This window comes from Solanum dulcamara, chromosome 2, assembly GCF_947179165.1.
Source record: "Solanum dulcamara chromosome 2, daSolDulc1.2, whole genome shotgun sequence".
Taxonomy (NCBI): domain Eukaryota; kingdom Viridiplantae; phylum Streptophyta; class Magnoliopsida; order Solanales; family Solanaceae; genus Solanum; species Solanum dulcamara.
Window position 1 is genome coordinate 73839650 of NC_077238.1, and position 26711 is coordinate 73866360.

A 26711-nucleotide genomic window follows, 5' to 3' on the forward strand; every position below is an offset into this window, starting at 1 on the left:
AAATAATATTATTATTTTTGTGGCAGAAATTTTATGACTAAATTGTTCGATTATTATCCAGGTGAATAATCTAATGATTTTTCTTTCATATTTGGTATTGATTAGCTCACAAAATAATATGTTATGAAACTCTATACGATTTTCTAATTAATAAATAAAATAATAGAATTAGAAAATCTTCTATTTACTATTCACTTGACTTGTTTGTTGACTAAAGAATAAAGATTATTTATATTCCAAATACATGCATGTGTTATAAATACATTTAAAGAATGGATTATCCACTTATTTGATACATGAACTACTTACATTCATGTATACATATTCCCTAGATTTTATGTATCATTTTGAATAAGAATGTATCTATTATTATGAAATTTAACGACTTTTGGAGTGATTTCTCAACCTATAAATAGGATTATCATTCACCATTATAATATACACTTGAAGACATTTGAATAAGATGATCTCTACATTCTACTCTTTATATCTCATCTATATTATTTGTGCTATATTACTTATATTTTACAACAATCTGAAATTTTAATCAATTTTAACATGTATTTCAATCATGTATGACTACACAATCATAACTGAAAAAAATTAAAGGACATTAAATTAATTTGTTGAATTTGTTATTATTTAACAGATTGATGATTGATATTTGTTCTTTATGATTTATGAAACTTATGTTTCAAATTTGAACTTATATGGAGCAGATTTGAGTGCTGAAATTCAAATAAAATTGTATGTTTTCACAGAAAAAATTCGAATGCACATGACTTAAATTTTAGTTATATATATATAACTGAGCACAATCATACATGGAAAAATTTCAAACAAAAGTGAAATCTTAACCAATTTTTAACTTATGTTTCAATCATACATGACTAAAACCCAAACATACATGAAAAATTAAAAGCGAATTTGTTATTGTTTTGAAAAATTGATTGTTTGAAGTTTGTTCTTTATGATATATGCAACTTGTGTTTCAAACTTGAGCTTATTTGAAATAGATTTGAGTATTGAATTGTTAAAATTCGAAGAACAAAAAACTTTTTTGGCAAAGCAAAATCAAACACACATGAATAAGATTTAAGAGAATCTTTATATGCACTTCAGACACGATTTTCAACTTCAGATGTTTATGTCTGAATAGTTACAAAAGGCAGGAAAACTAGTAATCAGAAAAACTATAACACAGGCATAAATTAAATGGTGACCCCAAAAACGGGTATTTGTGAACTTCGCGCAAGTTTGGTCCCTAACGACTCAGCTGAAATTCCTACCCCGTAATGAGCCATGTCCGAGCTTTGACAAGGTTTGGCAAAATATGCTAAGGGTTGATGAGCATCACAACTACAGTGGCTGCACTCTGCAGTGAAGCAAAAATACTAGTAACAAATTGCATAGTCAAGGTTTTTTGAATCCTCTTCCATATTTACATATACCAGAAAAAAGAAAGAAATGAGGCAGAGACCAAAAGAGAGAACAGTGCTTGCTTTACCTATCAACTTTATAACACTCAATTTATTCAATATGTATCAAGAAGCTACCTGAGCATCCTTTTAAGTGAAATATTTTAAGGAAACCAATGTTTCCCATTTGCTTTTCTCTAGCAGATAGAGAGAATTTAGATGTTCTCAACAATAACTCTGAACTTTCTTCCTGTACAAAGGTAAATTCAGTCCTTCCTTAGAGTGTATGTGTAGTTATTGGTTATTGAAGCACCAAATAAAAACAAGCCTCGCAGGATTGGAGAAAGGATGTTCAGAGTCTTGATGTATAGCCGTTCATGAATCAGCGGGGAATACTTTCCATGGATGCACGTGTAGTGAAGTGCTGCAGGCTGATCTTCAAGGTAGCCGTCTCTCTCCCCTTCCATTCCGCACCACCCAAAAATGAAATAATAAAATCCTCCATACCATTTGAGAGGAGAAAATAAAGAAATAAACGAAAGATCGACTTCCAAGTAGTTAAGAGAGACCACGAGCTCCAACAAGTAAAGCATACACAATTGACTTTGTACTTTAGTCTGGATGTTTCTAGGTTTATTCTTCACCATTCCAAATCTATGGTGGAGATGCTACAGTCAACCGAAAATGGGACGAGCTCAAAGGATCACATATGATGAATGAGAACAATATTGCACCTACGAAATTTGTAACAGCTCCAACCCACAGTGCACTGCACATATAACTTTAGCTCAATAAATATAGAAGAGAGAAATCCCAGTACTCCAGACATCAACTGAAGTAAAAACCAAGGATGAAGCGAAAAAATCAAAGCCAAAAGAACCACACCAAGCATTTAAAAATGTCGGTGATAAGAGAATTGTAGCAAAACGAGCAATAAATAGTCTTCAAGGGTGATTATATAGTCAACTTCCCTAAAAGAAACAACAGGTCAGTGCATATTCAGGTTTTCAGTTAGGGATGGCAATTCTAACCCATTTTCTGTAACCCACCGAATTTAAATGGGTTGGGGTCAGTAACTGAAGACAATATGGATCAAAATGGGTTGAACCCAAACTGACCAATCAAAATATTGAGCTAGAATGGGTTGGAACTATGTAACCCAAGAGTCAAAAGTCTGTTGCATAGTAGAGTAATTAATAATTGTCTACAAGTTTTACTTACAATTCTTTTAATAATCAATGGACATCTTCATCATTGTAAACCAAGAGCTTGACCCCACATTACCTGAAATGCAGCAATAAAAACTCTTATTTAGCGTGACATCGGATGAAAGAGTTATGTTAAGAACGAAAGTGTTGCTCCAGAAAACAAAAACTATCGAAGTCTAACCTTAGGTAAAGATATATCCATCAAAATGCTTGACCAACAGTAATTAATTCACCATAGTCCTAATAGACCATAGCACATGGCATGTTAGCCACCAAAAAGCACAAGGAAAATGAGATAAAGTTGAATACTACATTTAGATGTAGAATTTAATAGAAATAGTTATAGCTTTCTATATTTGTTTCTTACAATATCTTAGTGAGCAGGCAAATCATGTCAAAAATGCATATCAGACGCCATTGACTCAGCAAGATTCTAGAATCTAAGGAAGTGAAATCTAGGATGAATGAGACATAGATATATGTTCACAAGACCCATAACCACAAAACCCTTCGAACGTTTTGTTAGAAATTATTACCTTGATGAACTACTTGTATCCTACTTCTAACATCAGATGGCGATAGCTGCGCCCACGTATGACTCGCTGCCAAAGATACTGGAGTGAATTCTTTAAGTGCAGTTGGATTCTCTCTTGAACAAGCCTGTAGCACAACGGAAAGAGTAAACACATGAGGATGCTTCTTACTTGTTTTAAAGCCAGGGTGAATGACAATGCACATCCTACCATCTAACAAGGCATCTCTGGATACCCCGAGAAACAGGACGAAGGAATGATGGATCCCGTTGTGAATACAGTAAACCGACCTAAAAAGAGGTAAACATAAAATGTAAGTGTAACAGGAGGAGTGTCATTTTTTTTAGTTCTTTTAATATCTTTGTTTCCTCTTTGGACAACACATCTTTTCTTCCAAACGGTGCCGCTTTTTTTCAGATTATAGCGAAGTACAGCAAATATTATAGCAACCACAGGAAGAAAATCAGCTTCAGAACAAAAATGAAAACTGAAAAAAACACAAAAATGAAAACTGCACAAAAACACAGTAATTGACATATGAGTAGTACCTCTAATAATGCATTAGCAGATGGATCATCAAAAATTTCAAGACTATAATCAGCTAGGTAGTTTACCTGCAAATTGGAGAAAAAAATGACTAAGTATCTATGATGTGAATGGCTCTAAAACGGTAATCATATTTCATCTACAATCTTTAGGAGACAAGTTTTGGGATGTCTTCTTTCCCAATTCCGTGAGCACAAAAACATGGCATCATAACTTTTGTTTTCCATTTTATCCTTTTACACAGTAACGTACCTAATAAGAAGCCACAAACCCACAATAAGATCTATGTTTACATAAAGCATTACATAATGAGACATGTGGACCATCACAAACAGCATGATTCATATGTTTTGCTGTTTTATGATGGTCCTTGTGTATTCATACTTCTCGCAGTTTTTGATAAATTAGACCAGAGAGTATTGCAAGGAGGCATCATTTACATGATTTTTAAGTGAAGACATAAAACAACAGAGAAGCATGTAAATAATAGCTCTACAATACTTGAGGGAAAGAAATGAAATTCTTCACATTGCAGAATTTAGTGCAATGCTTGTATATAGACAATTACAGCTAGAACCAGCTTATTAGCTTAGAAACTATAACAAGATGAAAGATACCCCAAATTCTGCTTTCACAAGACACTGAACAAAATCCATAAGTTGAATTTTAGCCCATTGACGACACAATGTAGGATCATCAGAAGACGGAGGGTGTCTCCACGGAGCACCAAAACATAGCTTGTCCTTCAAAATTCTTCCATTTCGTGCATCAGCTGCAAACTTCTGTAGAAGTGACAATGCTCTATCCATGGCAGGATTAACTACTGTCACCTAAAATACAGGTAAGAATAGCAAATGAGGGCTTAGACTTCATCAAAGAATTTTAAATATTTGGGAAGTTCTCATATGTCAGCCGTGAAACATTTTCGGAGATAATTCAGTGTATTACTCATTCATCAATTGTATTCACAGGTATCTTGCCTATTCCTAGTTGTAGAGTTGTGTAAAATATTTATGGGAGAGAATACTAACAGCAATGATCTTGTGAATACAGAACGTCCATCAAATAAAATAGCTTGTACGAAAGCTAACTTTGACTTTGTACATGAATACAATAAGGCAAATAAAACAACAATTAGTGACTCACATGCAAGGTCAAATGGTTGCAAAGTCCTATGTACCTATAGCTTATAAGTGATAGAGACTGAGCCATGCCTTAAATTTTTATGAATTAACTCAAAGGAAGCATCCTTATTAAAATTGTTAGAATAGGAATAGGTGTACACAATCCTATTTAGAATAAGAATAGTTTATAGTATCCTACTTGAAAAATGATTGTTTTATAGTGTCTATTAATAGGGACTTTGTGTAATATTGTTCTTACACAATTCAATAATATTTTTCTCTTATATTTCTCACATGGTATCTGAGCATTGGTGAGAAAATTCAAGGGTAGAAACAAGTCACCGTGCATCAATTTCTGATGGCTGTTGGGGCTGATTTGTGTCATCTTTCGTTCTGTGGGTATTGTGCGAAAACCAATACCACCACGAGACTCGGAAGGCTCAGGCGACCAAACCCCAGCTACAACCACCGGAAAATATCACTACACGCACTCTCACGCGCCGATCAGAGGTGACAATTTTCCGGCGAGATCTGGCTCATGCACCGGTGAGTGAGGGTTGTCGATCGATTTTTTTAAGCAATTTTTTTTAGTTGTGGTCGTCCAGCCATTCTGACCAGATCCATGCAGTTTTTGACCAGATTCGATCGCCGAAATTAGGATTTCGGTGAATTCCAGGTTGTTTCCGGTGAGATCCAGATTTTTCGGCAATCAAATCTCTGTAATCCAGTGTTTCTTGTTGTTTTCAATACAAATTTCACACTATGTCTTTTGGGTGTGATGTTTTTGGTTCAAAAGCCAAGTATCCTACAAAGAGACTCCCGAGAGAAATATGGGGATTGGAAGTTCAACCCCTATAATCACTTTAGAACCATTAGTGGGAAGTTCAAACTATTTAGCTTGGGCTTCTTCAGTTGAGTTGTGGTGCAAGGGTCAAGGTGTTCAAGATCACTTAACAAATAATACTTGTGTGGTAGATGAAAAGGGGAAGGCTAGTGAGGAAGATGCAAAAGCCAAAGCATAATGGGTGAAGGTTGATGCTTAATTATGTAGTCTCCTATGGCGATCTATCGATTTCAAGTTGATGCCCTTGTTTCGCCATACCAGACATGCTATTCAGTTTGCGAAAAGGCTCGTGATTTATACACTAATGACCTCGACTCTATGATGTGATATCTCGAATGACCAACTTAAAGAAATAAGAATCTGATATGTCTACTTACTTGGGACAGGTACAAACGGTCATGGAGAAAATTGAAACGTGGATGCCAGTTACTACGAATGTAGTAAAACAACAAGAGCACAGACACACGTTGTTTTTAGTTCTTACACTTGCTGAACTTCTTACTGACCATGATTCAGTGCGTGATCAGATTTTAGCTAGTCCTGTAGTTCCTACAATTGATGAATTATTCTCTCGTCTACTTCGTCTTGTCGCGCCTCCCAGTCACAAAGTAGCCTCATCACCCACCATTGACTCATTTGTTCTTGCATCTCAAACCATAAAAAAACGAACATATCAATCTATAGAGAATCGGCTAGGAGGAAGGCGTTTTGGGAAACCTCGATCCAAGTGTAATCATTGTCATAAACTTGGGCGCACTCGTGACATATGTTATATTTTGCATGGTCAACCACCAGTTATGATCCTATTGCTCTAAAGGAATATAATGAGTACCTTTGAAATCGTGCAAGCAGACATCTCCATAAGTAGCATCTGTGGCTCAGCCTAATCAATCGTCCAATAATGCTCGTATTGCTCATACAGAATATGATGAGTTCCTCCGGTATCGAGCAAGTAAGCAAACGTCACCACAAGTAACTTCGGTTGCACAACCTGATGTTTTTGTTGCGGATAATTCTTTTGCTTGTGTTTCACAATCTAGTACTCTTGGATCATGGGTCATGGACTCAGGCGCTTCTGATCATATCTCTGATAATAAATCACTTTTATCTGATATTGTTTATTCACAATCTCTTTCAGCTATTACTTTAGCTAATAAGATCCAAACAAAACCAAAAGGGGTCGGAAAAGCCAAACCCTTATCTTTTGTCAATCTAGTCTCTGTTCTTTATGTTCCTGGCTCTCTTTTTAATCTGGCATCCGTTAGTCGTTTGACGCATGCCTTACATTATAGCATATTCTTTTTTGATGATTTTCTTCTCATGTAGGAACCGCAGTACAGGACAGACGATTGTCATAGAACATGAATCACAAGGCCCTTACTATCCTACCTCTTCAAATTCCTTCACAGCATGCTCCGTTATAGATCCTCCAGACCTAATTCACAAACGTTTGGGACATCTGAGTCTATCCAAGCTGCAAAAGATGGTGCCTAGTTTGTCTAAGTTTGTCTAGTTTAAACTGTGAGTCGTGTCAACTTGGGAAACACATTTGTGCTACATTTTCACGTAGTACTAGGGTCATTCAGAGTCTATTCTTTCATTAGTTCATTTTGATATATGGGGTCCTAGTAGAGTTAGTTCACCTTTAGTATGTCATTATTTTGTTAGTTTCATTGATGATTATTCAAGATACACCTGGGTTTCCTTAATGAAAGATCATTCTGAGTTATTTTCTATATTCAAAAGTTTCTTTGTTGAAATACAAAATCAATTTGGTGTTTCTATTCGTATTTTTCGTAATGATAATGCCTTAGAATACTTATCCTCCCAATTTCAGGAGTTTATGACTCACCATGGAATTATTCACCAAACATCTTGTCTGTACACCCCTCAACAAAATGGTGTAGCAGAAACAAAAAATAGGCATCTCATTGAGATTGCTCGCACTTTTTTCATTGAATCTCATGTTCCGTTGCGTTTTGGGGGAGATGCAGTCCTTGCGTCTTGTTATTTAATTAATAGAATGCCCTCATCCTCTATTCAAAATCAGGTTCCACATTCCATATTGTTTCCTCAGTCATGTTTTTACTTCTATCTCCCCTCGTGTCTTTGGGAGCACATGCTCTATTCATAACTTAGCCCAAGGGAAAGATGAATTAGCCCCTCGTGCTGTCAAATGTGTCTTTTAGGGTTACTCTCGGGTTTAAAAAGGGTATCATTGTTATTCACCTAAACTTCATCGATACCTTCCGCCGATGTCACATTCTTTGAATCTCAACCTTACTATACATCCTCTGATCATCCTGATGTATCTAAGGTCTTACCCATACCTCAGGTCTTACCTGTACCGACTTTTGAGGAATCTACGATCTCTCCTACATCTTCAGTTGTAGTGCCACCAGTCCTAACTTATCATCGTCATCGTCGTCCGTGTCCAGTTGTAGTCCCAAATGATTCATGTAATGTGCGGGACCCTACTCCTACTGCGGACTTGCCTCCTCCTAGACAACTAATTACATTTCAAAAAGGTATACGATCCACTCGAAATGCTAACCCACATTATACTTTCTTGAGTTATCATCGTTTATCCTCACCACAATATCATTTGTATCATCTTTGTCCTCTATTTCCATTCCTAAGACTACAGGTGAAGCACTTTCTTATTCTGGATGGAGGTAGGCTATGATTGATGAGATGTTTGCTTTACATACGAGTGGTACTTGTGATTTTGATTCCCTTCCTGCAGATAAATCAACTATTGGTTGCCGTCAAAATTGGCCCAGACGGACAGATGGATCGACTGAAGGCTCGCCTTGTTGCCAAAGGGTATACTCAGATATTTGGGCTTGATTATAGTGACACTCTCTCTCGTGGCTAAAATAGCACATGTTCGTCTTTTTCTATCTATGGATGTCGTTCGTCATTGGCCTCTTCATCAATTGGACATTAAGAATGTTTTTTTGCATGGTGATCTTGAGGAAGAAGTCTATATGGAGCAACCACCTAGTTTTGTTGCTCCAGGACAGTCTAGTACCCTTGCATGTCGATTGTGTAGGTCACTCTATGGTCTGAAATAGTCTCCTCGAGCCTGGTTTGGAAAGTTCAGCACAGTAATTCAGCAGTTTGGCATGACTCGTAGTGGAGCTGATCATTCTATCTTCTTTATTAAGCCAATTGCTCTCTCCTAATATAAACTCCATTTATCTGACCTACGCTGACGTCTACCTTCCTCTCGATTCCGTCGCACTAATGCCGGAGGCCACCAAGGTCCAACCCAGGTATCTCCCTTGTCCCCCCTCTCTCTCTCTCTCCTCCCTCTTCTTCTCTCCCTGCCTTCTTCCTTGTTCGACGCAACCAGAGAGTCGACGGCAGCACTGTCTGTCTCGTCGGTGACCAACATATTGGAACAAAAGCAACCAAGCAGCACCAAGCTCCCACTCATTTTCAATGGCTTGCCATCTCGACCAAGCAGATTCTGGCGACGTCCAGAGATTCAATCAAATTCAAAATCAAATTCTGAAGCTCAGATTTCTTCGCTGCTAAGTGTTTTCCGACGGGAACAGTGTTCTACAATGGCAACCAGGTTCATTTCAACTGGAGTTGGTACCTCCGGTTTCCATATCTATTCTTTGTTCATACACTTGTAGTACATTTTGTATTTAGACCTTTGAATAATTTATTCGTTCATACGCGTTTTCATGGCTTTGGTTAGTAATGGTAGACTAGGGTCATGTTCTCGTTCAGGGACGGGGACGAGGGTAAGGAAGGGTAAGTGGGTTAAAGGAGCGTCTTAGACTGAGAGTAGGTTCTTGGAACATTGGGACGTTAACAGAAAAGTCCATAGAGCTAGTTAAGATTCTTAAAAAGAGGAAGATTAATATAGCTTGTGTCCAGGAGACCAAATGGGTAGGTCCTAAAGCTAAGGAGATAGATGGGTATAAGCTTTGGATCTCTGATAGATCAAAGTATAGGAATGGGGTAGGCATTTTAGTAGACAATGATTTAAGGGATCAGGTGGTGGAGCTTAGGAGAGTCACTGATAGGATGATGTCGATTAAGGTGGTCCTTGAAGGGATCACTTTGAACATTATTAGTGCATATGCGCTGCAAGCGGGCTTAGGCGAGGAGGAGAAAAGGCGTTTTTGGGAGGATCTGGACGAATTAGTAGGAGGCATTCCACCTACTAAGAAGCTTTTCGTGGGAGGGGATTTCAATGGGCACAACGGATCTATTTTGGGAGGGTAAGACGATGTGCATGGAGGTTTTGGCTTCGGGGTCAGAAATGGAGGAGTTGTTTCACTTTTGGACTTCGCAAGAGCTTTTGGGTTGGTGATAGCCAATTCGAGTTTCCCAAAGAAGGAGGACCACTTGGTAACCTTCCATAGTTCGGTGGTTAAGACTCAAATAGATTTTTTACTCCTTAGAAAGGATGATAAAGGTATGTGCAAAGACAGTAAGGTCATCCCGGTCGACAACCTTACAACTCGACATAAGCTCTTGGTGATGGATTTAGGGATCAAGATGACGAGGAAGAAGAGGGTCGGGGATGATCGACCTAGGATTAGATGGGGGAGTTTGACCACGGCTAGTGCTTTGGTGATGGAAGAGAAATTAAAGGATATGGGGGCATGGAATAGTAGTGGGGATGCGACCAGTATGTGGGATAGGACGGCTAGTTGTATTAGGGTTGTACCAAGGGAAGTGTTGGGAGTCTCGACAGGTAGTCGTAGTCGGCATCGAAGGGACTGGTGGTGGAATGGAGAAGTGCAAGGGAAGGTGGAAGCAAAGAAGATGGCATATGCGAAGTTGATAGAAACCAAGGATGAGGTGGAGAAGTGGACGAATAGGGAACTTTATAAGATAGCGAGGAAGGAGGCGAAGTCGGCGGTTTCGACGGCAAAAAGGGCAGCTTTTGAACGCCTTTATGCTGAACTAGAAGAGAAAGGCGGGGATAGGAAATTGTTCAGGCTAGCAAGGGCGCGGGAGAGAAGGGCACGCGATGTGGATCAAGTGAAGTGCATTAAGGACGAGCATGAAAAAGTATTGGTAGAAGAGACTCTCATTAAATAGAGATGGCAGTCATACTTTCATAAACTCTTGAATGAAAAAGGGGACAGAGACATTGTGTTGGAGATTTGGAACATACAGGGAGGCGTCACGATTTTGGGTCTTGCAAGAATATTGAGGTCGAGGAGGTTAAGGGTGTTGTTCGTAGGATGCGCTGGGGAAGAGCGATCGGACCTGACGAGATTCTTGGGGAATTTTGGAAGAGCGCGAGCTCTGTAGGTCTGGAGTGGCTGAATAGGTTATTTAATGTCATCTTTACGACGGCAATGATGCCCGAAGAATGGAGGTCGAACGTAATGATCCCTCTATACAAAAACAAGGGGGATATCCAGAGTTGCAACAACTATAGAGGTATCAAGCTACTAAGTCACACTATGAAAGTGTGGGAAAGAGTGGTGGAGATGAGGGTGAGAAGAGGCGTATCTATCTTAGAGAACCAGTTTGGATTTATGCCGGGACGCTCAACTACAGAAGTCATCCATCTTATGAGGAGACTGGTGGAGCAGTATAGGGAGAGGAAGAAGGACTTCCATATGGTATTCATCGACCTAGAAAAGGCTTACGATAAAGTTCCACGAGAGATACTATGGAGATGTTTGGAGGCTAAAGGTGTACCTGTGGCGTACATTAAGGTGATCAAAGACATGTATGAGGGAGCCAAAAACAGGATAAGGACAGTAGGAGGGGACTCAGAGCACTTCCCAGTTGTGATGGGGTTGCATCGAGGATCAACTCTTAGTCCATTTTTATTTGCCTTGGTGATGGTTGGATTGACGCGACAAATTCAAGGTGAGGTGTCATAGTGCATGTTTTTTGCGGATGACATAGTCCTGATCGATGAGACTCGTAGCGGAGTTAACGATAAGCTGGAGGATTGGAGACATACCTTGGAGTCTAAAGGGTTTAAGCTGAGTAGGACCAAGACAGAGTACTTAGAGTGCAAGTTCAGTGAGACACCTCAGGAGGTTGGCGTGGAAGTTAGGCTTGGTGCTCAGGTCATCCAAAAGAAAAAGTAGTTTCAAGTATCTTGGGTCTATCATGCAAGGCAGCAGGGAAATTGACGATGATGTCACACATCGTATTGGGGCAAAGTGGATGAAATGGAGGCTCGCTTCCGGAGTGCTATGTGACAAGAAGGTGCCACCAAAACTTAAGGGCAAGTTCTATAAAGTGGTGGTTAGACCGGCTATGTTGTATGGGGCGGAGTGTTGGCCAGTTAAGATCTCTCACGTTCAAAAGATGAAAGTTGCCGAGATGAGAATGTTGAAATGGATGTGTGGGCACACCATGAGCGATAGGATTAGAAATGAGGCTATTCGGGACAAGGTGGGAGTGGCCTCGGTGGAAGACAAGATGCGGGAAATGCGACTGAGATGATTTGGGCATGTGAGGAGGAGAGACACAAATGCCCTAGTGCTGAGGTGTGAGAGGTTGGCCATGGATGGTTTCAAAAGAGGTAGGAGTAGGCCGAAGAAATATTGGGGAGAGGTGATTAGACAGTACATGGCGCAGTTACAGCTTACCGAGGACATGACCTTAGATATGAGAGTGTGAAGGACCCACATTAGGGGAGAAGGCTAGTACATAGTCGCGTTATTCTTTCTTATTAGTAGGCGCATTAGCACATTATGATTTCTTGTGCTCTAATTTCTGTTATTATCTATTACTTTCTGTACTTTGATTACTCTATTTTATCTGTAAAGCTTTCATTATTTGCTTTACAAATCGCTTTGAATTTTTTAGCCTTATCTGACCTCCTTTTATGTTTGTTTTTTTATATTTTTTTTATGCTTTTTTTATGCTTTTTTTTAGCCAAGGGTCTTTCGGAAACGACCGTCCTACCTTGGTATGAGTAAGGTCTGCGTACACTTTATCCTCCCCAAACCCCACGTTGTAGGATTTCACTGGGCTGTTGTTGTTGTTATTTAGTTGTTAACGTTGATGATATCGTTATCACCGGCAATGATCAAGATGGTATCACTAATTTGAAGTAACATCTATTTCAGCATTTCCAGACTAAAGATCTCGGAAGACTAAAGTATTTTCTAAGTATTGAGGTTACTCAGGCTAGATCAGATATTGTTATTTCTCAACGCAAGTATGCCTTAAACATTTTTGAGGAGACAGGAATGACGGGATGTAGACCCATTGACACTCCTATGGATCCGAATGTTAAACTCCTTCCAGGACAGGGGGAGCCACTCAATAATCCTGAAAGGTATAGATGGCTGGTTGGAAAGTTGAATTATCTCACAGTGACTAGACCCGACATCTCTTTTCCTGTGAGTGTTGTAAGTCAGGTTAGCGAAACTTTTTCGGTAGTACGAATCGCTACGCATTTATGACTTCTCCTTGTGATAGTTATTGGGATGCAGTTATTCATATTCTGTGATATATAAAGTTAGCTCCCGATAAAGGACTACTCTTCGAGGATCACGGCCATGAGCATATCACCGGATATACAGATGTTGATTGGGCAGGATCACCGTCAGATAGATGTTCTATATTCGGATATTGTGTTTTAGTTGGAGGTAATTTGGTGTCGTGGAAGAGTAAGAAACAGAGTGTGGTTGCTCGATCTAGTGCAAAAGCAGAATATCGAGCAATGGCTGTAGCAACTTGCGAGCTAGTTTGGATCAAATAGTTGTTGAGAAAACTAAAATTTGGAGAAACCGATTATATGAAACTTGTGTGTGATAATCAAGCAGCACTTCATATCTCATCAAATCTAGTGTTTCATTAGAAGACTAAGCACATTGAGATTGATTGTCCCTTTGTCAGAGAAAAGATACTCTCAGGAGATATTGTTACAAAATTTGTGAAGTCAAGTGATCAACTTGCAAATATCTTCACCAAGTCCCTCACCGGTCCTCGTATTAATTATATTTGTAACAAGCTAGGTACATATGATTTGTATGCACTAGCTTGAGGGGTAGAGTTAGAATACGAATAGATGTACACAATCCTACTTAGAATAGGAATAGTTTATAATATCCTACTTGGAAAAGAATTGTATTATAGTGTCTATAAATAGGGTCATTGTGTAATATTGTTCTTACACAATTCAATAATATTTTTCTACTATATTTCTCACAAAAATCAATAGATTTAAAAGAATCCCAAGATAAGAAGATTTTGAAAAGTTGGTTTTCTTTTCTTTTTTTTATTTTACATCTGACTCACAAACTTCAGCTGATGCATTTAATGGGGTAAAAGCTCCATAACTGAAAAGTTAAAAACCAAAAGCAATGAAAATTGTAATTTATTCAGGAACTTACTTGAAGATATGCCAAGTACGCGTCCACAATATCCTCAAATTTACTGCTCTTCTCGCTCATGACCCTAGATTTCACAAAATATGGGAGTCGCTTAGAATGTGATAATAATTTAGTTGAGGAAGGAAAAGCTAGCTTTCATAGTATTCCACATATAGTAACAGGAAAGGACAATCTTATCCACATATCTGAGTGGAGAATAAAAGACAATAATAGAGATTTTTTTAAGAAACTTATTGTTTTTTCGTGTTGTCTTTCTCTCTCGACACACGTTAGGTGCTCTTGCTAACCTGCAGTTTCCTCCATGACGAGGGGACGAGCGAAGGAGGACGATAACAAGAAATAAGGAAAAAACAACACACTGCTATCTAAGGGCTCAGGGAAAGGAAATTCTTAGAAGAAAGGGAACCATCAGACACAGAGTTTCAATGCTGTGCTGGACGAAGATGATGATCTCGAATGGACAGATATGGCTGACATTCGCACCAATTCGAAGTCTCCTATGGTGCCAGGAGGGCTTGCGATGAATACGCGACTGGAACCTCCAAAAACTGCTGCGTCTACTTCACAAACTACTAATGGAATAGTAGCTATGCCTAATCCAGGAACTCAAAAGCCTACTGAACCTTGTGCTTCCAAGGTTGACGCCAACGAGAGAAGAACCTAGGGTGGGTTAGTAGCAGGGAACAAGTTTGCGGCTAAGGGGATAAACTTGACCTATGTACCATCTGTGATTGAAGAAGGGCAGATTGCAGTGCATCTTCTCAAGGAGGATATTGAAGCAGAGAATCAGAAGTGGAATAAGGTCTCAGCATGTATTTTGTAGGGAATAGGCCTTCCATTGGAGCAATTGAGAGATACATTGCAAGGCAGTGGAGTTTTGTCTCAAAACCTAAGGTACTTTTCCACAATGATGGATATCAAATTGAATAGCACTGAGGAGGGGGGTGAAGTTCTGTTCTCAGGCGGTTTTGAATAATCGACCAATTATTACCGAGGCATGGATACCTGAATTCAACTCTAATGAAGTGGTCTTAAAAACCATTCCCCTGTGGGTTAAACTTCCCAACTTATCACTGAACTATTGGAGTAAAGAAGCTTTGAGTAAGATTGGCAATGGACTTGGAAGACCACTATATGCAGATGACTGCACTACAGCTGCTGAGATAATTTTGTATGCTAGCATTTTAGTTGAAATGGTTGTTTCCTCCTTTATTATTTTAATAAATTTTGTGGCTTGGAATGTTAGGGGAATGAATAAGGTGTATAAACACTAGGAGTTTAAGAATTTTTGTGCTGGTAATAAGGTTTATCTTAATAGTTGCCAATTGGAGCTGGGTAGCTAATTATAGTGAAGCACCAGGGGGTAGAAAATTGGATCTTATGGAATCAACATCAGGGGTATTTCAACACTATGTTGCAGTCAAGTATTGGGTTTGTGGTGTGACTTAAGGACATAATCAATGCACTGAATTGTCCTGGGATGATCATGGGAGATTTTAATACAATTTTTGCGGCTGGGGACAGTTAATGGTAATCCAGTTCAGGATGATGAAGTTACAGATATTGAAGAGTGTATTCATAATACTGGGTTGATTGAAATGAAAACAGTTGGGAGGCATTTCACCTGGTCTAATAACCAGATACTTAGTAAGTTGATAGATTTTTTGTTAATGCAATATGGATGCAGCAGTGGCCTCACTTAGAGGGGACAATTCTTGAAGTTCATTTCTCTGATCATTGCCCATTGAGTGTGATGTTTGAAAGTTCTCCACAAAGAAGGACTGGATCATTTAAATTTTACAATGACTAGGCTGGCCACCAGAACAACTTTCACATTGTTGATGAATATTGGAGAAAGCCATGTAAGGGGTTCTGATGCTTGGATTTTGGCATAAAGTGAAGCAAGATCAAACAGGCTTGAAATTACTAACAAAGATGGAATTCCAAGGGGTGGATAGCAGAGTTGCCAATGCTACAGCAGCTCTGCAGACTGTTCAAGAACACCTAAGGGACCATACCAGATTTGCAGAGTAAATACCGGAGGAGAAAGAAGCCAAGCAACAGTTCGAGAAATGGCTTAAGATTGAAGAGAGTATTGCACAACAGAAGTCTAGAGTGCAATGGCTCAGACTAGAGGATATTAACACAGCCTATTTTCATGCTAGCTTGAAAGATAGGCAGGCCCAGAACCAAATTAGAAGACTTGTTAAAAAGGATGGCATCTTACTTCAATCAGAACAGGAGATGGAACATGAAGTGTTAGAATTTTACAAAAGGCTATTAGGCACTGCTGCTCATCAGTTCCAGTAGTCTTGCCTGAGGTGATGCTCAATGGACCCACTCTAACAAGAATCTCATCAGACCTGTCTCTAAGGAAGAAATAAGACAAGCCTTGCAAAGTATTAATGACACTAAGGCAACTGAAAGGATGTTTCAATGCTTCAATGCTTTCTTTTTTAAGAAAGCTTGGACTATGATTGGCACTGATGGTGAAGATGTTGTGATGGACTTTTTCAAGACTTCAAGAATGTGTAAAGCTATTAATTGTGCAGTCATAACCCTTATCCCTAAGGTTAAAAATCCCTCCTCCATAAGGGAATTTCAACCTATCTCTTGTTGCACTGTCTTGTATAAGATCATCTCAAAGATATTGACAAGAAGACTCCAACCTGTTAGGAATGAGATAGACAACAGACAAACAGCTTTTGTGCCTTGTCGTTTGGTTGTTTGATTACAGATAACATCATCATGAGCCATGAACTTGTGAAGGGCTATGGTAGGAAATCAATCTCCCCAAGATGCAAGTTAAAAATTGATATGCGCAAGAGGCCTATGACTCTGTTGAGTGGCCCTATATGGAGCGAATTCTGAGACTTCAAGGTTCTCAAGAAATGTTCACCCACTGGATTTGGAATGCATGACTATTGACTACAATCTCTTATTCTGTAGTATTGAATAGTAAACACACTGCCCCCTTTGCTGCAAGGAAAGGATTGAGACAAGGTGGCCCTATCTCCTCCTTTCTATTTTATACTGGCTACTTAAGTAGGCTTCTCAAACCCTTGAAACACTTGAAGGAATTCAAATTCCATCCTATAAGTGCTAAAGTCAACTTGGTGCACTTGGGGTTTGCAGATGACATACTCCTATTTTGTAGAGGAGATGTGCAATCAGTGATTGTTTTGTCTAATCAATTTCAAACCTTCTCAACTGCTTGAGGTTTATAGCTAATCCACAGAAGAGTTTTGTGTATTTTGGAGGAGTGCCTTTCACTGACCAACAACAGATACTAGATGTCTACTATTCAAGCCTTCTGGGCTCAGCTGTTGTGTTGCCAAGGAAGATCACTCAGTTTATTTAAACTATATGCAGAAGATTCTTGTGGACAGGCACTTCTGAATTCTCTAGAAAGGCTAACATAGCCTGGGAGAAACTATGGTTCCCTCTGGCAGCTGGTGGAATCAACTTGATCAATGTGGCTCTGTGGAATAAAGCAGCAAGCTGTAAATTACTGTGGCACCTATGTAGAAACACAGAGAAGATATGGTTGCAATAGGTCCATGATTACTATATCTAAGGGGCACACAGTTTGGAATACTGTCCCGAAGAATGCATCTTGGGTGATACAGAAGATTTTTAAACCTAAAAGTTATTTGGCATCAGCTGGTTATAGTGAAAATGACATGCTTCTGGCTGAAAAGTTTCCCATCAGATAGGTTTACAAGAAACTGCAGGGTAACTTTCCAAAGGTTGAGTAGAGGAAACTCATCTACAACCAACGGCTCTCCAAAATGGATTTTTATACTAAGGCTGGCTATACTTGACAGGTTGGCTACAAAGGAAAGATTAGCAAGATGGGGAGTTGGAGTTTTTGGCTAATACATCCCTCTACTATGGCCCAAACCTAAACTACATCCTTATGTTACCCTAATGAATAAAAAACATCCTTGTGCTATCTAAAGAGTGGCAAAATTCATCCTTCTGCTTAAAACTGTCAAGAAACTCACAGCATCAACACAGGAACGTGCCAAACACGTGGCCTTCCCTCTAAATTTTCCAAGTATGTCCTTTCTGATTGTCTTCCACCTTCAGCGAAGCAAAGACTTTGAATTTTAGTTTTCCTTCACCTAAAACAGCCCACGGTTTGGGAATAGAAACCATAATTTAAACTCTTCTACATCATTACCAGCACAAAGAGCTATAATTATTGAAAGAAGTTGTTGTCTATGCTATCATTGTTCTTCACAAGACAAGGTAGAAGTCTATAAAACTTTCTCTTCTTTCGTGTTCATATAGTGATTTAATTGGTTAATGTATTTGACTTATGTTCTCCTCATCTTCACCATTTCTACATAAATTATTGCCAGCTACCCTTTTTTACCCTGTCCTTGAAGCATGAGAAAAAAATCAGTTTACTCTCTTCTTCGGTTCTTCCTCTACTAAAGTTGCCCTAGATTATTCTCCAAGCTTCTGACATAAAGAAACTTCTAGTTTTTGAAGTCTCTGCTTCACTGAAGGTGGAAGACAATCAGGAAGGACATACTTGGAAAATTTAGAGGGAAAGCCACGTGCTTGGCACGTTCCTGTGTTGGTGCCGTAAGTTTCTTGACAGTTTTTACCAAAAGAATGTTTTTGCCACTCTTTAGATAATACAAGGATGTTTTTTATTCATTACGGTAACACAAGGATGTATTTTAGGTTTGGGCCGTTGTAGAGGGATGTTTTTAGCCAGAAACTCAGTTCAACTGATCTTCTATGTCCCTTCTGTAACCAGGTGAATGAGTCTTTGAACCATTTGTTCTTCTGGTGCTGTGTCTCTGGTGCAATATGGAAAAATCTACTTACATGGCAAGGCATCCATAGAAACTGCTTATCCAGGCAAGAGTAAATATCTTGGGCTGTTAAATGTTGTGGTGGCCATAGCAAGGGTGCTGCAGTCTACAGAATGGTACTGGATGCTGCTTTCTATCAATTGTAGATAGAGAGGAATGTTGTATCTTTCAGAAGAGAAGATCACCAGGTGTCATAATCAAGTTGATCATTCAGGAGGGGTTTTATTCAGGCTTAGTTTGGTCCCTAAACTTGCAAACTATGCTGACCATCTAAATTTCTATTCCCTGCAAGTTGCTGAGTACTGGATACTTGTCGAGTAATATTGAAGCTAGCACATGTTAGGACCAGTCGACTGAGGTCTTACGTCTAGTTAGGTGGTGCAAATTTTTGTTTTCTCTCGACTTGTAAATATCCTCACTTGGTAATAAATAATACGTTTATTTACCCCCAAAAAAGACAAAAATAGAGAAACAGTGAAGAAGGAATGACGCATGCATTGTAAATCATAAAACTGAGATATAACGAGTAAAAAAGAACAATACTTCAGCCCAAACAAAAAGAAGTACTACGTAACCCCACCATGATAAATGATGGCTGTATAGATGTTGCACCGGAAATATATCGATAAAAGTGCAGTGCCCTTGGAATCGGAAAGCATGGGATGTAACGTTCCCTATCTTAGTCTACTTTCCTGGAGACCCCTTTCATTTTCCTTTCCCAAAGGACAAGTAATATGTAAATTGCTCTAGATCACATGCCATAGAAAGCTTTTCTGGAAGTTCCAAAAGGACCCATGCCATAGAAAGCTTTTCTGGAAGTTCTCAAAGCTGTCCTTTGGCATATGATTGCATTATCACAAAAATGACCAGTACTGTTGGCCTCTCATAGAAAAATGGCTTATTTTAATATACCAAAAAAACTGCTCAACCTCATTCCCCTTCACTGTGTAATGCATATTTGGAACATCTATATTTTTTTGGTAAAGGTAAAGTTGTTTTCTTCAGCATTAAGGGTATGTTGGCTACCTCCAAAAAGTTACAAGCTATTTCTATAATTACATAGATCCTTGGAAATCTACCAACTGTCTACTTCTTCTATACCATCTTCTTTACACCAAAAATACAACATGTTAATGCAATTTTCTTTAACCTTCTGAATAGTGTTAGTAATATTCTCATGACACCTGAGGTTTCTTTCTCTCCAAATAGCCCCACCAGACACAAGCAAGTACTATAGACCACAATCATCTTTGGGTCTTGCTCCCCCCCCCCCCCCCAATCCAACAGCTCAAAAAGATCAGCAGAATGTTCTGGCATCACCAGGGCTGTTGAGAAATGCTGAGAACCATGTTCCACACCTGAAACTGTTAGTTTCCTCCTCCTCATGACAGAAAAAACATCTGGAGACAATCTGGAAGCCTCTTTTCTTGAGTTTTTCCTGAGTGAGACATGCCCTTCTGGAAACCAACCAGGTGAAGCATTTCACCTTGGTTGGGATGTTGCACATCCTTATTTGTTTCAATGGACATAGAATTCCCCGTGAGTGAGACATAATCTCTCTCTTATACAATCTACTCACAGAGAACTAGCCATCAGAGTCGTGTTTCCATCTTATACCATTTGTTTCTGTAGTAAGGCGTGTGCATTCACCCAGTCTGAGTAGCAGTTCAGCAAATCTATCCACTTCCCAATCATTTAGATTTCTCCTAAAGGTGAGATTTCATCCCTGAGGGGACCAGATCTCAGCAATTTCAGCATCAGGATTGGCACAGAATGTAAAGAGATCTGGGAAGACTGACTTTAGACACTCCTATCCAATCCACTTGTCCTTCCAGTTTTGTTACCCTCTCCCACTTTAAACACCAAATTCTCCTTCAAACTAGACTATAAATTTCTGATTGATCTCCATACTGATACCCCATACGTTCTACCTACTGCATTAGACATCCATTGCTCGTTCTGCCCATACTTGTTGAGAATTACTCTTCTCCATAATGCCCGATCTTCAATCACAAATCTCCAAAGCCATTTAGAAAGTAGACTTTTGTTCTGGACTCTCAGATTCTTTATACCAAGACCTCCTGTCTTCTTGCTTAGTAAGGTTGTCTGCCATTTAACTAAGTGTATCATTTTCCTTCTTTATTCCCCAGCCATAGGAAATCTCTGCTCAATTTATGTAACCTCTCTTCAGCCTTTGCTGTTAAAGGGGAAGTGACATAACATATGTAGGCAACGCATCCAGAAAAAAATTGATCAAGGTGACTCTTCGTCCCAAAGATAGGTACTTTGCCTTCCAATTAGCCAACCTTTTCTCTATCTTCTCAATGATTCCATCCCAAATCTCAAGCTCCTTGTGATTATTCCCCAGAGGCATTCCCAGGTAAATAGTTGGGAAGTGCTCTATCTTGCATTGCAATATGCTTGCCAATATCTGTATATTTGCCACTTCCTTGACTTGGAAGATGCTGCTTTTCCTCCTGTTCACAGCCAGCCTGGAAATAGCCTCAAAAATCACCAAAACAACTCTAATGTAACTAACTTGTTCTACCTTTGCATCGCAAAATATTACTGTGTCATCAGCACATAAAAGGTGACATATCTACAAATCAAACCCGGTTTGGTTACCAATGTTGAAACCCTTTATCCAGTTGTTCTGAGTGGCCACTCTCATCATACTGTTAAAACCCCCCATAGCTAAAATAAATAGGAAAGGAGAGAGAGGATCTCCTTGTATAAGTTCTTTCCGAAGGAAAAAACCCACCAGGTTCTCCATTAACGAGTATGGAGAACCTGACAGTTTTGATGCAAAAACCAATCCATTTTAGCCATTTGTCTCCAATCCCCATCTGCTTAAGAATATTGAGTAGAAACTCCCAATTAACATGATCATAGGCCCTTTTCTATATCAAGCTTGCACATTATTCCTGGGATCTCTCCTTTAAGCTTGGAGTCCACACACTCACTAGCTATTAACGCAGCATCCATAATTTGCCTACCTTGAATGAAAGCCATTTGATGATGATTCACTAATTTGCTTATCATTGTCTTTAATTTCTTGGCCAATAGCTTACCAAAGACCTTGTAAACACACTGATGACACTTATGGGTTTGAAATCCCTAAGTTCCATAGCTCCTGTCTTCTTTGGGATTACAGCCACATAGGTGGCATTGAGGCTCTTCTCTATTTCATGTCTTTCATGAAATTGTCTCAATGTATTCATGAAATCTGTCTTCAGTATCTCCCAGAAGTTCAGGAAAAAGCTCATAGGAAAGCCATCTGGTCCAGGGGCCTTATCACTAGCACATGATTTTATGGAACGTCTATGTTCTTATAAGAAAAACAAACCCAGATCAGCAGCTTATTATATTGATTGGGTTTCATTATATTTATATGACAATCGCGAGCCGCGAGCTCCTATTGCCCCAAATCAATTATAATATATGAAAATAAGCATCCATAAGTACTCACTTTTGGTAGTAATTACTTAGCTTGAGTGCATAAATCTCAAATAGATGCCTTGGATTCGGCCCTAGCACCTCAACAATAACATTCCACTGCAGTATATGTAAGATCAAAATCAACCCAATGCAAAATTATCATGATGAATATAATTTAAGCCAAAAGGCATATTTTTTATGATGAATATATATCTGGTGTAAAGAAGGCTATACCTCTGACTGACTAAAATAGTCCCCAACCATATGCATTTTAGCTTCTGCAGGAGTCCACCCAAATGTCTGCATTCCCAACAAAGTGAGATATATAATTGCTATTTATCAAAAAATAAAAATAAAGATGTATCCATAGTTGATACGAAGAAAAAAAAGTAAATTTTAGTTAGATATGTAAGATAAACAGAAACCAGGTATACAAAAATTAAGTTGCATGTTAAATCTATGCAGAGAAAAGTGACACAGGTATCACTTCAATGAAGAACCATGTCATTTAAACTGGATAAACTGCATCGTAACCACTTTGTAGCTTACCAAAGCATTACATAGGAAAAAATTGCGCAAAAGGTTCACATCCTCTTTCTTTTAACTTGATAAGCTAATAAACAAAAGGTTCATACACATTGAGAGGTGGAGCAGTAAGTTTAAATAATTCTAATGTGTTTACCTCACGGGAGATGAAAATGTCTGGAAATCCAAAATCCATATAGGCACGATATGAATAGTAGCTGCAATAATTTTCTTGCTTAGTATTGAATCTCCAAATTGCATTAAAAGGAAGTGAAAGATAGTTCTTCAGAACATATAACAACATAAATCTGAACATAACTACTGAAAGGCTGGTGACACAGCAAGAGTATTTTAACTCTGCAAAGAAAGATATTTATATTGCTAGTGATATCACATGCGGCTATTGTTTTTTTCCTACACAACCATCAATTCTCCCTGTTAGACAAGCAATAGTAAAGAATCCTGTATGGCACAAATTATGCACTACATTTCGTTGATGATGTTTGATGCTACACTGAAGTTTCACCTCCAAACCATCCTAATCGCATAGACCACAGAAGTTTACATAAATTCACATATTCCATTCAAGGACTGCATTTGGCACAAATCCAGGGATGTAGATCATTCTTTTGGGACTTACTGAATGAAAAACTGACTCATAGTGCCCCCATGGCTTTGGTCCAGTGGTAAGAGGGCAGCACATAATGTGTAGGTCAAGTGCATGTCACGAGTCACAAAAAAAAACCTCGCATTTAAGTGGAGAAGGGTAGAGGAGAGGGCCCATAATACACTGAGTACAAACAGTGCACCAAATGGCCCTTCGATATTTATTGGTAATTATAACAACAACATACCCAGTGAAATCCCACAAGTGGGGTCTAGGGAGGGTAGAATGCACACAGACCTTACCATTACCTCAAGGAGGTAGAGATGTTGTTTTTGAAAGACCCTCAGCTCAAGTACTTATTGGTAATTGTAATTACTCAAAAAAAAAACTGACTCATACTTTAGCTTCCTAATTCACAGAAGATACAGAGCATGCCTCCAAGTTTAAACATGCATCAAATGTGCCAAGGAGGATAGGCAGCACTTCACACAGACCACCTCATGCCAATTATATCACTCTACAATCCATGCACTTCAACCACAAAAGACATCACTTTAAAGCCTTTTTTTCGGATAAGGTATCACTTTACAGCATTTCTTTTATAGTATATGGAAGTTGGAGGGCTATATTTTTTTTATCTGTATTCTGTGACTATTTAACTTAATGATTTCTGAACTAAGAGAGGCAACATATAAATTCTACTTTTGTATGACTTATCTAGATGCTAGATATAACATTGAGGAATAATGCATGCATTTCAAAAGACATGATGCAACTGAACATTATAAAATGGAAGTTTGACGACTTGATCCATTAAGATGGATGACAAATGCAGATCTTAGACATAACACATACATTTCAAACGTGACGCAACTGAACATTATAAAATGTAAATTCCACGACTTGGTCCATTGAGATGTATCACAAATGCAGGTTTTAGGCTAAAAGAAAAAGTTATGTTGCATTACCTATCAGATGTTATAAGAATAACTGGAAGAGATCTCTCATTTGCACCCAAGGCTATTATTCTCCATATCAGACTATCATGATACATGGATGCACAGACTGTAGAATCATCCGTCAACATTGCATGCTTTAGAACTTCAATATTGTTTATGACCAGCTTCGGCTACTCATTTTAACATGTCCAACCAAGAAAACATCAATATTATATAATAAAGCAGAAAGACACAAGTTATTTGTGTTTCAGAGACTTTGGCTATGAGAGTACAGGGTGAAGAACGTGAGCTCCCTACTCATACTTTTCATCAATACATACATTTTTCTTATACAAAAAATAATATAAGCCCCTATAATTGCATAAAATCAAAACCCCATCTTCATTCAGATTACCTGAAAGTAATCTATTTCAGCAGCAGATGAAAGGAGTTCCAACAACAAACAGGGCCAATCAGTTGCTGAATTGGCCAACGACCTTGAAAACCCACCAGTCTGATTCAAATGCTTGATTGCATTAGCTCTCCACTTTTGCTGCACCCTAATAACCTCTTTAGCCAAATTCAAAGCTGACATTGCTTCCTTATAATATGTCTCCTCCTCCAAACTCAACCCACCACTCTCTTCGGCATTTAATCGAACACTTGATGCAAAAACAGCCCTTTCCCATAAATTCAACACGGAATTATTCCTAATTGAAACAGCCTTTCTTGTGTTGGAATTACTACCATCTAGGATCTGTTTAAGTGCTGTACTGAGTCCATGCCATTTCCTTAAAATAGTAAAAATCTGATGAGAACTTATAGTTCCAAGCTTAATACCCTTCTGAGCCATTGATTCAAGGCAGCTTTCCAGTTGAGTTGTAAGAAATGGCAATGAAGGAGGTGGGCAGTTTGACCAAGAAGCCCATGGAAATGATTGGCCATGAATTGGGTGATGATCTTTTACAGATTCTGCAAAGTCCACATAGCCTGTGATATGAGGGCCACTGTTCCATTTACCCATAAGACCTGCAAAACTCAAAACAAGAACCCATGTCTAATTTAGAGCAGATACAGTAAATTCGCCAGGATCAATCACTTATACCAAAAATTAAGAAATGGGTATCATATAAAGCACACTAAATTCCATTGACTTGAATTTTGGATAGTAATATGAGAAAACCAAGAAAGTTAGTGTATAGAATGGTTACGTTCGAGAATGAGGGTGGTTTTGCCGACGCCACGAGGGCCGTGGAGGATAAGGGGTTGAGGGACACGGTGGTGTTGAGCGTGATTGTTGAGGACAGTTTCGAGAAGGGGCCTTGGGATTATTCTCCATGCCTTGTTCATCATTGATGGACTGAAATGAGAGTTCACAAAAGAGTAGCAGTGTTGACGACAGGGAAATGGAAGCAAAATGACTTCACCCTGCTCTCGTTCTTGTTTTGGCGAGGCCGAGCAGAAGGGAAGAAAAAGAAATTGTATTTGTAAGGTTAATTTAAAGTTTAAACAACAAATAGACATTGTTAGGTAATGATAAAAAAAATTGTCATTACCTTTTTAAGTATTCGAAACACAGCATATATCCTTAAACTAAGCGTGGCAAATAGTTAGATTGAATCGAATTTGGATAGGTTAAAAATAAATTAGATTATAATCCATTCATATCAAATATAGGAAAATATGAATTTGGTCAAATATGATTTCAATAAAAATGGTTCTAACCACTTTAATATCCTAAAGCCCAAAGACATTAAATCAAGGAAAAATTACCTTTTTACACATATTCTAATACCATATTTACTTGTATTTCCTATTATACCAAAAAAATTCCAAAATTCCTCTTTTTCCTTTAACTCTCTCTCCCTCACTGATACATCACTCTTCCTCCCTAAATCCTCGCCCTAATTCGCTCCTCTTTATCAGTTTTTGAGATTTTGAATTTATGAGTATATCTGTTACTCAATTTCAAGGTTCTAACTAAGGTATATTTTAATTTTTCCTTATATGGAATCTCACTTCATCCTCATTCAATATGATTTCTCCTAAAATTTGTATCGTTTGATTTCTTCTGTAAATCTTTGAAAAATCTTCTAAAATTGATATCATTTGCTTTCTTCTGTAAATCTTTCTGTTTTTTTAACTCATATCTTCAATGATACATATGGAATCCGTTCATGGTCTCAAACAGTCGAATAAAAATCAAGGAATTTTTGTTTCACCTGGTTCTGATTCATCTTGGGAAGGTTACGACGAGGTTAGATTCAAACATCGTAACGATCCAGCAGTGATGGATAAACTACGTGAGAAATTGAAGTCGAAAGCTCCAGTTAAACATACACCCAAAGAACTA

General features: G+C 38.5%; 1 protein-coding gene across 3 annotated transcripts; it reads right to left on the reverse strand.

Annotated features, from left to right (window-relative positions):
• Window positions 1-1682: 1682 nt before the first annotated feature.
• LOC129880712 (uncharacterized) lies at window positions 1683-25860 on the reverse strand. Of its 3 annotated transcripts, XM_055954885.1 has the most exons (15): window positions 25570-25860; window positions 24774-25387; window positions 24389-24549; window positions 22971-23031; window positions 22523-22588; window positions 22320-22405; window positions 14019-14082; window positions 4323-4535; window positions 3708-3773; window positions 3370-3449; window positions 3163-3286; window positions 2994-3081; window positions 2808-2866; window positions 2640-2702; window positions 1683-2187 (listed from the first exon to the last, which is right to left on the reverse strand). In XM_055954885.1, exons 1-11 carry the CDS (start codon window positions 25709-25711, stop codon window positions 3172-3174), a joined length of 1668 nt encoding a protein of 555 aa, XP_055810860.1. In that variant the 5' UTR covers window positions 25712-25860; the 3' UTR covers window positions 1683-2187; window positions 2640-2702; window positions 2808-2866; window positions 2994-3081; window positions 3163-3171. The 3 variants fall into 3 exon arrangements, with proteins under 3 accessions (XP_055810860.1, XP_055810859.1, XP_055810858.1); XM_055954884.1 differs by lacking the exon at window positions 2994-3081 and having other exon boundaries at window positions 1683-1878; XM_055954883.1 differs by lacking the exon at window positions 2994-3081.
• Between the last annotated feature and the right edge of the window lie 851 nt (window positions 25861-26711).